A 14,964-nucleotide genomic window follows, 5' to 3' on the forward strand; every position below is an offset into this window, starting at 1 on the left:
ATTGTTTACACAAAAATAATTACATTGTTCATGAATCATCAACTATTGGCAATTTCACGTATAAACAACCCTTTAACTACTTTCCTGTGGCCTGTACTCTCAATAGTAGTCTTTTCATTTTCTCACTCTTCCTTTCTATAGTAATATTGTACAATGGCTATGAAGGATGCTCTTGATTTTTGTTCATCTTGCAAGCTTGATCTAAGTCATTGATTTACTTCCTGTGAACCATTAAAAATGAACATTCTCACATAAGTGAAATATTAAAAAGTAAAATCTAGATAAAGAGGGGAAAAAAATAGCAAACCAAGCATAACCATAGGCAGGAAAAACGATGGAGAAAAGATAATGAGTAGCAATTCATATGACCATCTGATGCACTTTGCCATATGTTACAGATAATGGCTAAAATTTGACTCACAAAAATTCTAATTTGAATGTCTATACTAACAAGACATTAAACTAAGGACTTCATTGTTTATAATTTTTCTACCAGCAATGGAAATGAGGATGATAGGTCATATGTGACAAAAATGAGGGAAAAAACTCTTTTTTTTATTGGAGTCCTGTGTTTCTGGTGATGCCCCACAAATGTTTGGAGAAAAATTGAGAACCTGAGACTCTAGGAGTTGAAAAAAAAGAAGTTGGAATTTTGAGGCGCTGCCGTTCAGGCTTCCATTGCATAAAGTGCTCCCAATGCTTGAATTATCTTTAAAATATCATGAATTTTCATGCTTGAAAAGTATAGAAGTTCTTACTACTAAAATCTCAGTCATAGCGGTACATTTTTTAAGTTGTTTTAAGTGTAGTATAGAAAATAGAATGGATGATATAGAAAAAACTTTAGCTATAGCTGAACTAAAATTAGGTTCTTTAGAAAACACATAGAATATTTAGGTGTAGAGATTGGCGATGGAAAAATCCAACTACAACCACATATAGCAACTAAAGCTTTGGAATTTGAGATACATGATATTAAAAGTCTTCAACGGTATTAGTAAACTATGCTAGACCATTTATTAAAGACTTAGGAAAAATGGTAGGCCCCTTATATAGTAAACTCGGCCAATCTGGGGTTAAAGCTTTTAATATAGAAGATATGAAACAAATAGAAAAAGTTAAGGAGGCAATAAAATACTTACCAGAAATGTATCTACCCCTCGATTCAGATTTTTTAATTATTGAAACTGATGGATGTATTAATGGGTGGGGAGCAGTGTTAAAAAGGAAACCCAATAAATATGCTTCCAAAGTAACTGAAGTCGTCTGTAGATATAGCAGCGGCCAGTATAAAGAAAAGGGACTCTCCAGTAGTATAGATCAGGAAATTCTTGCTGTAATATATGGACTCAATAGTTTTCGGTTATTTTTGCTCAACAAAAAAGAAATAATAGTTCGGACCGATTGTGAGGCTATTGTAAAGTTTTATGAAAATAAAAATTCTAAACGAATAAGTCAGAGAAGATGGATATCCTTTAAAGATACCCTTATAAACCAAAATTATAAAGTAACATTTGAGCACATAAAAGGAGAAAACAATCGTCTAGCCGATATGTTAAGTCGACTGCTCAAAGATGAATAGAGACATTGATGTTTATGAGTCAAAAATTAGAAGACTTAATAAAATTGTAAGTTATCTCGACCAATCCAGAGTAAGGTTACATGACCTTAACCCTGTTTTCTCCATCGAGATCAGAAAAGCTAGTGATGATCTTTTAGACATTGTTTTAAGCATGCAACAGTTAGTTAATGACATGAAACAAGAACGGGTCCAAGCATCTTCATCTCGTTCTTCAAATGATACATCTGCATGTAGACATTAGCCACGGTAGACAATGTAGAATGCATTCTTTTCTCTAACACAAAATTTTGTTTCAGGAAACATGGCCTCTATAAACCAGTTGCCCATTGACCCAAACCTAGGATTACCGATCTTCCCACCACATTCAAATTTGGTTTTTCGAACTTCTCCAGGCCTAATCCTTGATCTAAAAGATCATGTCCTTCTAGACAATCTTTGGCAAAACAAAAGAAATCCCTCATACCCAAAAATCCTTTCTTTATTAGCCGGCCATCTCAACCTAAAGAACATGCAACTTCAGTCCAAAACTCTGCCCGAACTATCCCTAGATCATATACCCCTTCGACCTCAAAGCTTAGATGCTTATCTTACCTTAAAAAGGAGCCTAAAAGCGGCCCAAGCATAAATAAGTTGGCGAAAAAAGGAAAAAGAAGAGCTAAATGAAAAAATACAAGCTCTAGAAACAGAGAATAGACTCCTCAGGGAACATGTTGAGGAAGAAATTAAGAAATTAGGAGAAAAAAGAGAAACGGTTCCCCCAAATATCCCTTTAGTCAAGGAACAGATCTACCATTTGGTAATGCAGGCAAAAAGAAAACAACAGATTGACATGCAGAATCTGTTAAGGACCATGTCACGATATTCAAAGAAGAAAAAGCCTGGTTTAGAATTTACTTTGCTGAAACATAGACATGACCTCCATGAAGAAAGTTCTTTCTATGAATATGATCAAGGATTTTCCATTATACAAGCCACTCTGAACCTTAGAAAGTGGCAGGACCAAGAGATTCAGGGGATAAAACTTTCTCCCAAAACTCTTTTGGAGCAAGGATTTTTGAAACGAGTACTAGTTACAAAAGAAGAGCAGGTAAAACATCTTGATTTTCATTGGCGGCTAGCATACACAGTAAGAAGGCTGTTCAAACTTGGAAATATAAAGCCTTATGGATATGTTAATTTAGACATTGAAACTATTCCTCCTTCGTATGAATACCCCTGTGATGCGAAACATGAGATCACAATCAACACCTATACGTCACAATTTCCCCTGCAGACCCGTATCCCTGAAGAAACTCTTCGAAGTCTTCTCATTACTGAAGATATATATTCCCAACTAAAGCGTTGGAGAGCTTATACCATAGCTGCAGACCAACATGCCCGGTGGACAAGATCTACTTGTATGGTTGCTGAAGATAAACATACACGCATCTTCCTAGCAGATACTTGGCTTACTGAGAAATTTTACATTCCTTTCCAAAGTATCTTACAGATAAACCCTGGCCTCTGTGAACACTTCTACCAAATATATGACAGTATTCCTGCAAAATGGACTGGTGATGACCAAAATGTCGGAGCAGTCATTCATAGAGACGACAATGAAGACGAGTGGCATGTTGATGGTGAAGGAGAATGGGATGATAATGAACAATACGAAGAAGAAATTATCGAAGAAATGAGAAACAACTAGAGAGAAGTAGGGACGAAGCTGCTGAGTCCTTAACCCTGCAGCCTAACGTTTGTCAAGACCGGAAAAACATGACCCTTGTAAGTTATGGTTAAACTTTCTATGGGTAGAGTGCTTCCCATGTAAAACGTAAGCATCATTCGTTTGAGAAGAAACGTGATAAACTTCTCTTTGGGAAAATCCCCCAAGTTAAACATAGGATTTGCGTTGTAGATTATCGCATCAAAATCTACCCTGAAAAAAACCCTCTAGGATAAATATGGGTTTTACGTTTGTAAATTTTCGGCATAAAAATTTACCCTGTGACGTACCCCACAGGATAAGCTCTGGGTCATATCCTGAAGCAAATTGTTTCGAGGCGCTTCTAGAAGATCGTTGTAGTTGCCGACCTTCTTTATGTAAATAAAGCAACGTTGTGTGAATAAAGACGACGGAACATTACACACGTCAAAAAAAGTGAACACGTGGCATCTTCATTGAAGAAAAGATGAAGCGGCTACTGTAGCAGTTACTGTAGCACTTCGGTGGAAAGTGTAGCGCACTGTAGCACTTTTTGGCTTTTTGGACACGTTCGACTGCCACCTCATCCAGCACACGACATCTGTCCACCTTCGAGTTCCTTCGAATGTAACTACTTTTGTTTGTTTGTGTTTAGCTTGTTCGGGAAGGAATCTTATTCCTTTTCCATATTGTAATTTGTTTTGAAGTCCGGTGCCTATAAAAGCACCTCCCCAGCGTATGTAAGAATCATCCTCTCATCCATCCACCTCCGAGTGCTTACTTCTGAGTTCATTCCCTTCTTTCGTAGGCCAGGGTTTCTTGCAAGAAATCTTAGTATATCTTGGATGCGTCCTTGTTCCTTCTTTTGTTTCTGGAGTACGATTTGTTTTGAAGTCCGGTGCCTATAAAAGCACCTCTCGAGCGTCTGTAAGAATCATCCTAATCCTGATCCTCATCCTCTTCCATCCACACATCCTCTCATCCATCCACCTCCGAGTGCTTACTTCTGAGTGCTTGAGTCCTCTCCCTTCCTCGCTCCCCTTCCTTTTCTTCTCCACTCCCCTTTTCTCCCATGCTGTTGTAAGAAGCGAACCAGCAGCTCTGTTGCCCACGTGGCTCAGCCGTCAAGCCCGTCTTCAGCTCCTACAGCAGTTGTCTTTTCTTCAGCAACTCAGCCCGATAGGTCAGCCTGTTTCAACAACTTTCAACTCAGTTGCTCCCTCTTAAGTCTGGCAGCTCTGCTCCTCTTAAGTTCGCCACCTTTGCTCCCTATCAAATTCAGCTGCTTTGCTGCTCCCTTTTAAGCTTGGCAGCAGCGTCTCTACAGCTCGCCAGCTCTCAAACTTAACTCAGCAATTCCCTCTCTCGCGCTCTCTCTCTCTTGTACCAGCAATGAGAAGGAGAACAGTCAGCAGCCTTAAGGACCTCCTCCTTTTGCTGAATTTGCTAAGCTTGAACCCGATTCTTGGCTTCTAGCTTAAGATTTTATTGTTCTAGGCAGCAAGAACTAGACATAATCATTCTATTCCAACAAGAAGAAAATCTTTTCTACTTCCTACACTTGAACTGCTTAAGCCTAGCCCTTTCATTAAGGGTCTTTGTTTAGGATTTCCAACTAAGGAAACCAAGTCCAACCCTATTCACTTGAACAAGGTGGGTACTATAAAACCATCCTTGTTTCATTTTATTTTTTTCTATATTTTATGCATGGATGAATGAATGAGCCAACAAGGGGTGGGTTTTTCCTATTTAATTCAAGGCTGAGAATGATGTCCGACGGGGTTATCTATGTAAACTTTACATGTTAATGCATTCCAATGCATGCATCCAATCGACTTTTGATAAAGAAACATACCTAAACCTGTTTTTCGTTAAAAAGAAAAAACAATGGTTTTCTCAATCAGCCCACCTATAGTCTAAAAAACCAGACTTTAAAAGTCCTAAACTAAGGAGAAAATTAACGGTGAGATATCCCAAGAATAGGATGAGTGATGTGCGACTCGACTATGTGGTGCTTCTCTTTCTTGCCTTTATTTTTCTTTCAATTTCATGTTCTTGTTGTGATGAATGCAATGAATGAGAGAGAGAGAGAGAGAGGGAAGAGGGAGAGAGAGAGAGAGAGAAGAGAGATGAATGAATGACATCTATATTTCAATGTTGTAATCCTAACTGGCCCTACTAATTCTCATCCCAAGGATTTGTTTCGCAGTGCCTAGATCTTTCATTTCAAACTCCTTTGATAGTTGTTCTTTCAGAGAATTAATCTCTTGCAAATTTGAGCCTGCAATAAGCATATCATCCACATATAATAGTAAAATGATATAACAACTATCAAGGTTTTTAAAATAGCAACAGTGATCCATATCACACTTCTTAAAAGCATTTCTCCCCACGAAGTTATCAAACTTTTTGTACCACTGTCTCGGTGCCTGCCTTAAACCATAGAGACTCTTCTCTAACTTGCATACAAGACTTTCTTTTCCTAAGACTTGGAAGCCTTCAGGTTACTAAATGAACACGTTAAAAATACAATTTTTCAAAATTATATGATAAACGACTCTTTTAAAAGTGTTCCAGAGTGTCGTGAAGGAGACGGAGCCTCTGGGATAGCCAGAAGCGTCCACGCCGCCGAAAATCACAGAACTATAGTTATGTCGGTTTTCACAGTCAAGAAACCACAACGACAGGAACAACGAAACATATTTTGAAATCTTTGGTGGGGGAGAAAAGAAATCACTTCATTGAGGATTTGATCGAGCTCGTCGACGATTTGGAATGCCGACAAACCCTTCTGGTTTACATAAAATATTGGATTACAACATTGATCAAAAGCCTGCCTGAAACATTGGTAGAGAAGGGGGTTTTATAGAAGGAGTCGTCCAGCTCGCGTGCAGCTGCCCTCTACCCGGATGACTAAGTCTGCCAGCTACCTGTCTCCCATGCCTTCACCCAAGAGCGGGAGAGTGTTTCTCTTGGTAAGATCAAAGAAAAGAAGAAGAAGAGAAGAGAAATGGAACAAAACACACATGGGAAGAAAAAAAGAATGTAGCGCTCTTCAGTAGCACTGTCGGCCTTTTTCATGATAACGAAAAAGCCCCGATGGAGCACGCCGAATGAAGGACATTACTATTTAGGTAACGTTGGACTAGACCAGTAGAGCTTTCCTTCTATACAAACTTTAAAGAGTTCGAAAATATAATATATCAAATAACATTGGAATTATTGGTTAAGAGCACATTACAGTGCCAGGGGAAAGAAACCTATTTCATATATAGTAGCTTTTACAAGGAGAAGAGGTAGCACGAAAAATCAAAATCAAGATTATACAAGAGAAACTTGGAAAATATTAGGCACACAAATATTCCATATTACTGAATTCCTCACATGAAATTGCAAAGACAAATTCCCATTTAATCAATAACGAGAAGGGCTTCATGACTTGAAATTAATACATTTGATATTATATTTCCAAGTTCATACCAAACACACATTCATAGAAGAGCAATCAGACTCAAAACACGTATGATGGAAGTGTAAAAGTCGTCTATCTTGACGTTCAAGGAAGCCCCCCGCCAAGTCCTCCACCAGCACCACCACCAAATCCTCCGCCTAGGCCACTGAGCCCACCGCCTCCACGAAAACCACGACTGCCACCTCCACCTAGCCAACCTCCTACACCAGCTCCACCACCAAAGCTACCGCCAAGGCCACCAAGTTTGCCACCACCACCGAACCATCCACCACCTAGTCCAGCACTGCCACCAAAGCCTCCACCTTCTTCTTCATCGTCATCTTCATAATTATACCAGTCGTCATAACCATCATAACGACTATAGTCATCATCATCTGAATCAGACCGGTCATCATAACCAATATAGTCATCAACATCGTCATCATCGTCAGTATCTTCTTCTTCTTCTCATTCTTCTTCTTTTTCTTCTTCACAATTATACCAGTCATCGTCAACATTAGAGTTATCATCATCCTCAATGTCATCAGTATCTTCCATCTTTTTCTCCTTCTTCTTCTTCTTCTTCTTCTTCTTCTTCTTCGTTTTGCTCTTTTGTCTTCAACTGCTTAGTTTTATCATCATCATCCTTGTTGACTAGATCAACAAATACTTTTTCTCCTCCTTTCATATCATCATCCTCATTGCTGACTAGATCAACAAATACTTTTTGTCTTCAATTGGCTTCTTTTTCTAGAATATAGAAAGGAAATGAACAAATAACTTGAAAAAATACAGAGCCATATTTTCCAACTTGAGTCTTACTTTGAGTGTCATTTCCATTAGATTACACTCAGTTCCGAAGGACGGCCCGCAGAGTGACGGAGAGACGAGATGACCGCCTGGGCTGGCGGAGCCTACTGGCTACTCGGCATGAAGAGCACACTCAGTTCCGAAGGACGACCCGCAGAGTGACGGAAAGACGAGATGACCGTTTGGGCTGGGGGAACCTACTGGCTGCTCGGCGTAGAGAGCACACTCAGTTCTGAAGGAGGGCCCGCAGAGTGACGGAGAGGCGAGATGACCGTCTGGGCTGGCGGAGCCTAGTGTCTAGTCGGCGTGAAGAGTACATTCAGTTCTGGAGGAAGGCCCGCAGAGTGACAGAGAAACAAAATGACAATTTGGGCTGGCAGAGTCTACTGGCTACTCGGCGTGGAGAGCACACTCAATTATGGAGGATGGCCCACAGAGTGACGGAGAGACGAGATGACCGCCTGGGCTGGCAGAGCCTACTGGCTATTTGGCGTGGAGAGCATACTCAGTTTCAGAGGACGGCCCACAAAGTGACGGAGACACGCACAGAGAGAGAGAGAGAGAGAGAGAGAGAGAGAGAGAGAGAGAGAGCGGGAGAGAGACAGAGAGTTTCTTTTGGTAAGATCAAAGAAAAGAAGAAGAGAAGAGAAATGGAACAAGAACACACATGGGAAGAAAAAGTACGTAGCGTGCCTCAGCAGCACTGCCTGCCTTTTTCTTGATAACGAAAAAGCCCTGATAGGGCGCGCCGAATGAACAACATTACTATTCAGGTAACGTTGGACTAGACCGGTACAGGTTTCCTTCCGTACAAAATTTAAAAAGTTTGAAAATATTATATATCAAAGAACATTGGAATTATTGGTTAAGTTCAATCTGAAGGGGTAAACAATTTTATTTAGGTAGATCCTTGATTGATACTTAATTAAATTGGTAAACAATTTCTCTCAGCATGTTCATATATAGCATCAATGAAAACATTTGGTGGTTCTCTATAAATAGATGAAATGTGAGACTGGTCATTGCAAATTGATTTAAATCCTCCACCAGCACCACCACCAAATCCACCACCTAGGCCACTGAGTCCACCGCCTCCTCGAAAACCATGACTACCACCTCCACCTAGCCCACCTCCTGCACCAGCTCCACCCCCAAAGCCACTGCCAAGGCCACCAAGTTCGCCACCACCACCGAACCGTCCACCACCTAGTCCAGCAATGCCACCAAAGCCTCCACCTTCTTCTTCATCGTCATCTTGATAATTATACCAGTCATCATGACCATCATAATGACTATAGTCATCATCATCTGAATCTGACCGTTCATCATAACCAATATAGTCATCACCATCGTCATCATTGTCAGTATCTTCTTCTTCTTTTTCTTCTTCTTCTCATTCTTCTTCTTTTTCTTCTTCACAATTATACCAGTCATCGTCAACATTAGAGTCATCATCATCCTCAATGTCATCAGTATCTTCCATCTTTTTCTCCTTCTTCTTATTCTTTTTGCTTTTTTGTCTTCAACTGCTTAGTGTTATCATCATCATCATTTTTTACTAGATCAACAAATACTTTTTCTCCTCCTTTCATATCATCATCCTCATTGCTGACTAGATTAACAAATACTTTTTCTCCTACTTTCATGACGTTCGAGTGCATTCCTTCTTGGTAGCTTCTCAAAGGCGAAGTTGAATCTTCGTTATCATCCCCACATCCCTAGCTTCCTGCATTTCATTTTTGTCCTCCATAACCTTTGAGAAACCCTGGAGGATGCGTCTGATGGTTCCTTCCCTTTCCATGAATTTGAACACCTCCTTTTCCTTTCAAACTTTCTCATTTCAACATCATTGTCATCCAACGCTGTCTTACCTTTCTGCACATTCGAACTCCTCTTTCTTGTCTTGAGCTTCTCTGCATGATCACTGTCATCCTCCTCTTCGCTCAAGAGAATGACTTCTTTGGTTCTCTTGCCTTTTCTACTACTTGAGCAATGGGGAACTCTTGCATGCTCCCTTCTTGAACAATCCACTACCTAAAAAGACCAAAAAAAAAAAGAAAAGGAAAATCTTAAACCTGAAGCTTAGACCACCTTTTATACAGAAAAAGGAAATGTGGAAGTGCAAATGTGGAGGTGCTCTTTCAGGAGGAAGAGACATTTGGCTTCTTGTTCTAGAATATAGAAAGGAAATAAACAAATAACTTGAAAAAATACAGAGCCATATTTTCCAACTTGAGTCTCACTTTGAGTGCCATTTCGATTAGATTACACGAAGTTCCGGAGGACGGCCCGCAGAGTGACGGAGAGACGAGATGACCGCCTTGGCTGGTGGAGCCTACTGGCTACTCAGCATGAAGAGCACACTCAGTTCCGGAGGACGGCCCGCAGAGTGACAGAGAGACGAGATGACCGTCTGGGCTGGCGGAGCCTACTGGCTACTCAGCGTGGAGAGCACACTCAGTTTCGGAGGACGGCCCACAAAGTGACAGAGAGATGCACACACACAGAGAGAGAGAGAGAGAGAGAGAGAGAGAGAGAGAGAGAGAGAGAGAGAGAGAGAGAGTTTCTGCTGGTAAGAACGAAGAAAATAAGAAGAAGAGAAGAGAAATGGAACAGAACACACATGGGAAGAAAAAGCACGTAGCGTGCTTCAGCAGCCATGCCGGCCTTTTTCTTGATGACGAAAAAGCCCCGATGGAGCGCGCCGAATGAACAACATTACTATTCAAGTAACGTTGGACTAGACCGGTACAAGTTTCCTTCCGTACAAAATTTAAAGAGTTCGAAAATATTATATATCAAAGAACATTGGAGTTATTGGATAAGTTCAATCTTAAGGAGTAAACAATTTTATTTAGGTAAATCCTTGATTGATACTTAATTAAAGTGGTAAACAATTTCTCTCATCATGTTCATATATAGCATCAATCAAAACATTTGGTGGTTCTCTGTATATAGATGAAATGTGAGACTGGTCATTGCAAATTGATTTAAATCTTTAACGCCCTACCTTTCATGAGCAAAAAAAATCGTAAACATCTCAACCCCTTACCCTTAAACATTAAATTAAGTACAAGAGGACTCATTTTCTATTATTTTTCAAAAAAGGTGGCTCAAATTACTGCAGACCTCAAATAAATCATCGTTCACTCCATCATGCTATCTTGAGGAAATTAAAATAGAAAGGAAGTCCTTGCTTGTAGACGCAGAAATTTTTAGGAAATCGGTAACAAGGATGACCCTTTATGAATTTGTCTTTAAAAATGCACGCTTTGACACCCCTCTAAGGATCCATTAAACTATTAGTTTCATCATAGCACAATTCTGCTTAATTTTTTAACAAAAATTTATGTGTTAATTTAATTACTTAATAATTTACACATATTAAAATTATCATATTTTATATAAGATTTGTGAAGTAGACACCTGTTCATGTGAGAAATTCACCCAAGCTACCATTGAACTTTTTATCTCCTTTTGTGTCAAAAAACTTTGAGCAAGCAATCAGCAACTTGGAATTCAAATTAAGGTTGATGGAAAAAGTTATTGTTGTGGTGGTCTTTGGCCATCTTATTCGTTGTAAAGAAGAATACTAGCCTGATCTATTGACATCCTTTTCTGCCGCCACATTCTGAATTTTGTGTTTGAACCTTAGATCCAATTAAGGAGCTGTTGGCAGGAGCTCCCAAGAGAGCTGGTGAGTGAGCAACTTGGTGATTTATTTTTTTTTTCAATTTGAAACCCTCAACTTTGACTAGTGGTTTAACAGGGAGAGAGAGAGAGAGAGAGAGAACTTCTCTCCATTGCACATAAATCAAATATGCCTGTTGCCACATGTAGAAGGAAGCATTATTTAATCTACATATGGGGCAGGGAACTAGGGCTGCACACAAGTAGAGTCGAGGCTAAGCTTGCCCAGCTCCAGCTCAAACTCGAGCCGAGCTCCCTAACACAAGCTAGAGCTCGAGCTCGAGCTTGACTCCCTTAACTCTTGTTTATGTCCTAACTTGTCTTAGTAAGCTTGTTTACGTCAACTTGTTTAACTCGTTTACAACACGAAAGCAAAACTTGTTACCTCAAGTCAAAAGAAAAACTTACTATTGGTTTGCTTGTGATACAAACTAGGGTATGATTGTCTTGGAATAAGGAGATATTATTTTTAGTATTGTAAGTTAAATGAGCAAACAACCTCACAAAGCTGCACGTCAATGAGAACAAATTCTATGGTATAACCATAAAAATAAGGGGGTTCAACACAAGAAATGCTAACAGGGTTAGGGAACAGTTTAAACAAGCAAACTCTTTCAACAATCAAACTGATGTCATAAGAGCTAGTGAGACGGTGAGAAAGAGAGAGATAGCCTGAGGTGTACCGGCAGCAGAGAACTAAAATCAAAAGTCTTGCTGCCAGCCACTAAATTAAATGATCCACAGAGCAATGATGCCTTTCGTTTTCATGGCAATAACGGAAACCATTAATGAGATAAAGGAGGACACCTAGCACTGCAGACACCATGCTTGTTCCGTAGAAGACTGATCAGGACTCGCCTAGCCCTAGCAGACGCCATGCATGGGGTTTTTTTTAAATCTGCATCCTTTTTTATGACCCTGCAATAAGGGTTAGCTTGTAGACCCCATACGGATCAGAAAATCGGAACCGAAATCAATCTAGAATATTTTTATTGAAGGATCCGAAGCTTGTTTTTTAAAAATTAAAAATTTACCAATAAAAAAAATGGGCAAATAAATATTTTGCGATTGTTTAGATCTTGCTCATTCAAGAATCAATTGCGAGGACTAGGTTGTAAAATTGAGGAGATAAGAAGTTAAGATTTTAAAATCGTGTTGATCGTGTGATAGCCTCATATGTCAAATCCAAATCTTGTGTGTGTGCATGTGTGTGAATGAGAAAAGTGAGAAGATTGAAGAAGTTTTGCTCTGATGCCATTTCAGACTGTACATCCAAGCTTTGGGGAGAGGTACTTATCATCTGTGCTGTTTCAAGAGTTAAGAGATGAAGCTGCTGGTATGCAGCCTGTCCCAGTAGATCGAAGAAATTAAACATCATATGTACATGGCTCTCTCTCTCACACATTGCCCACATGCGATGCATGTGCTGATGTTAGTAGTTCAAAGGCACGAGGTAGAATTGTAGAATTAATTCATGTTGATGTTATTCTGAATATAAAAAATTCTGTGATCCTATAATCATTGCAACGGCCCCCCGAAACAGAACCCTTCACAGGTGCACCATCTCCAATCTTCTGATCATCAGACTGACGGTAGAACCGTTCTTCACTCATATGTTTTATCATTCTCTTGATCAATTTTCATTGTACAGTGGAAAAATCATCAAAAGATTAATTAACCTCATTGCAAATGGTATCCTGATCTCACGAGTGCTCGGTGGACTGATCAAATTAAGCCTTTCAGGAACTTGAATTGGGAAAAATCGAGTTTCAAATGGAAGTGGAAAATCTGTCCAACTTTTTCAAAATCAAGAATGGAGGACCCCCCAAAAGAAAAAAGCAGCTTTTAAGAGAAAGTGCTCCTTATTGTTGAATTCAGAAAGCTAATTTACTATCGTTCGAATAAGAGCTTTAGTTATGTTTCTTCAATAATTCTATAATTATCTTTTTTCAATAATTCAATCATTCTTCCATCTCATGGTCGTCTATAATTGTTCTATCCCTTTGATGAATAGTAATGCCATAGCAGCCTGCTCACATGGTAGCATGACTTTACAGAAAATTTTGAGATCAATTTTTGAAAAGACTCAAGCATTAGACAACATTCAGAGCATGACTTGACTATGATGCGATTTATAGTCCGACTATCTACACATATGTGCGTTGACCCATCCTTCTTAGGTACGGGTAGGGTAGGGTCAGCACAAGGGCTGATACTCTCATGAATGTATGTTTGTACCCCTCCTGAAAACGGAGAGCTACAAAGAGATTTTGAGAAAAAAGGATTTGCCTATAACGACCCTACCTTTTGGGGTCATTTTTTTGCCAAACATTTTAAATTAAAATTAAAGCATGTCAGAAAATCTTTTCAAACCTCCAATTTCTAATATCATTAGGCATAGTTATTAACTAACTTTAAACTGTCAACATTAAATAATAATTTAAATTAACCGATCAAATGGATCTTTCACAAAAATAGAAAGTACGAAAGTCGTTCAAAAATTTCTAAATCACCTAATTCAAAACAGGATATAGATTGGTTGGGCATCATCAGGTCATCGCAAATTGTAGCAACCTCATCACCACCTTCTCTATTCTGAATTGCCTGAATAGTAATAAATAGGAATGAGAACGTGGAAAGTTCTCAGTATGTCGTCCATCCTTGTTTATTTCAGCACAAAATGACATTCAATGATTCAACTCATTCAAGTTCATAAAACTAAGGCAATCAATATCATAATTTCATGACAAATGCAAAGTGGTATAACATCGATCATGTGTAACTACTATCTATTCTAACATACATGATTAGCAATCCAACATGTAGTTTATCTTATTATCACATGAAATCAAGAACTCTAATGCACACAGGCAATAAAGAGTTTAATAGTAACAAGCATTTACAATGACAATCATGAATTTTATGCATACAATGCACCTGATATTAATTATGTGTCAACATGCTTGCAATTATGTTAAATTTCTCTTGTCTATAACCGTAGGCACTATGCGGGTGGCAACGCAACCGACATTCGTTTATTCACACAACATTTTCTTTTACACAGTGCCCAAGGGTACAACCAAAACAGCAACAACGTAAACAACTCATGTGTTAGTACTAGACTTACAAATCGACTACTGTCTTACTCCAATTGGCCTTTGAAAAGGCAAGTTGGAGGGATGTTCTCCAAATCTCATGGTGGGAAACGGGTCACCCCTAAACAGGCATGCCCAAATAACATATAGTAGAGACAAAAACAAACAACCAAAAACCTAGGTGACGAGTATTGGCCCTAGTCAGCCTCACCCGGGCAGAAGGGAAACTCTCACCTCCTTTCTCATGCCATGAGAGATTGTACCACCCTGCTAATCTGATCTGGCTCAAACCATTTAAGGTCAAGCCAGATATGCTTTAATTATTATGAGCATTTATTCTTTGGTTCAAATACTTAGTCATATTCCCGGGGTTGGAGAATTATAGTAAATGCCTTAATACCAGTTCCTGACTATAAGGATCAATTTCAATCATATATACAGAATCACATGCAATTTCTAGGTACAAAAATCTGGATCTCAACATATCAACTCAAGCAGACCCATAACCTCGCAAGAGCTCAAATAAAAACACATAAGACATGTATATCTCAAGCCAAAGATGATCCAACACTAGATATATGTGAAATCATCAACATGCATAAGGATACATGTTTAATAAATCAATTCTAGATTATCAAACATTTACAACGAT

At 39.1% G+C, this 14,964-nt stretch overlaps 2 protein-coding genes across 2 annotated transcripts; both read right to left on the minus strand.

Annotated features, from left to right (window-relative positions):
• Positions 1-6,822: 6,822 nt before the first annotated feature.
• LOC116265828 (glycine-rich protein 5-like) lies at positions 6,823-7,275 on the minus strand. The gene is made up of 2 exons (XM_031646776.1): positions 7,212-7,275; positions 6,823-7,112 (listed from the first exon to the last, which is right to left on the minus strand). Exons 1-2 carry the CDS (start codon positions 7,273-7,275, stop codon positions 6,823-6,825), a joined length of 354 nt encoding a protein of 117 aa, XP_031502636.1.
• A 1,177-nt stretch (positions 7,276-8,452) lies between these two features.
• Positions 8,453-9,782, minus strand: LOC116265829 (uncharacterized). The gene is made up of 3 exons (XM_031646777.1): positions 9,771-9,782; positions 9,399-9,561; positions 8,453-8,841 (listed from the first exon to the last, which is right to left on the minus strand). Exons 1-3 carry the CDS (start codon positions 9,780-9,782, stop codon positions 8,453-8,455), a joined length of 564 nt encoding a protein of 187 aa, XP_031502637.1.
• Between the last annotated feature and the right edge of the window lie 5,182 nt (positions 9,783-14,964).

This window comes from Nymphaea colorata, chromosome 12, assembly GCF_008831285.2.
Source record: "Nymphaea colorata isolate Beijing-Zhang1983 chromosome 12, ASM883128v2, whole genome shotgun sequence".
Classification (NCBI taxonomy): Eukaryota; Viridiplantae; Streptophyta; class Magnoliopsida; order Nymphaeales; family Nymphaeaceae; genus Nymphaea; species Nymphaea colorata.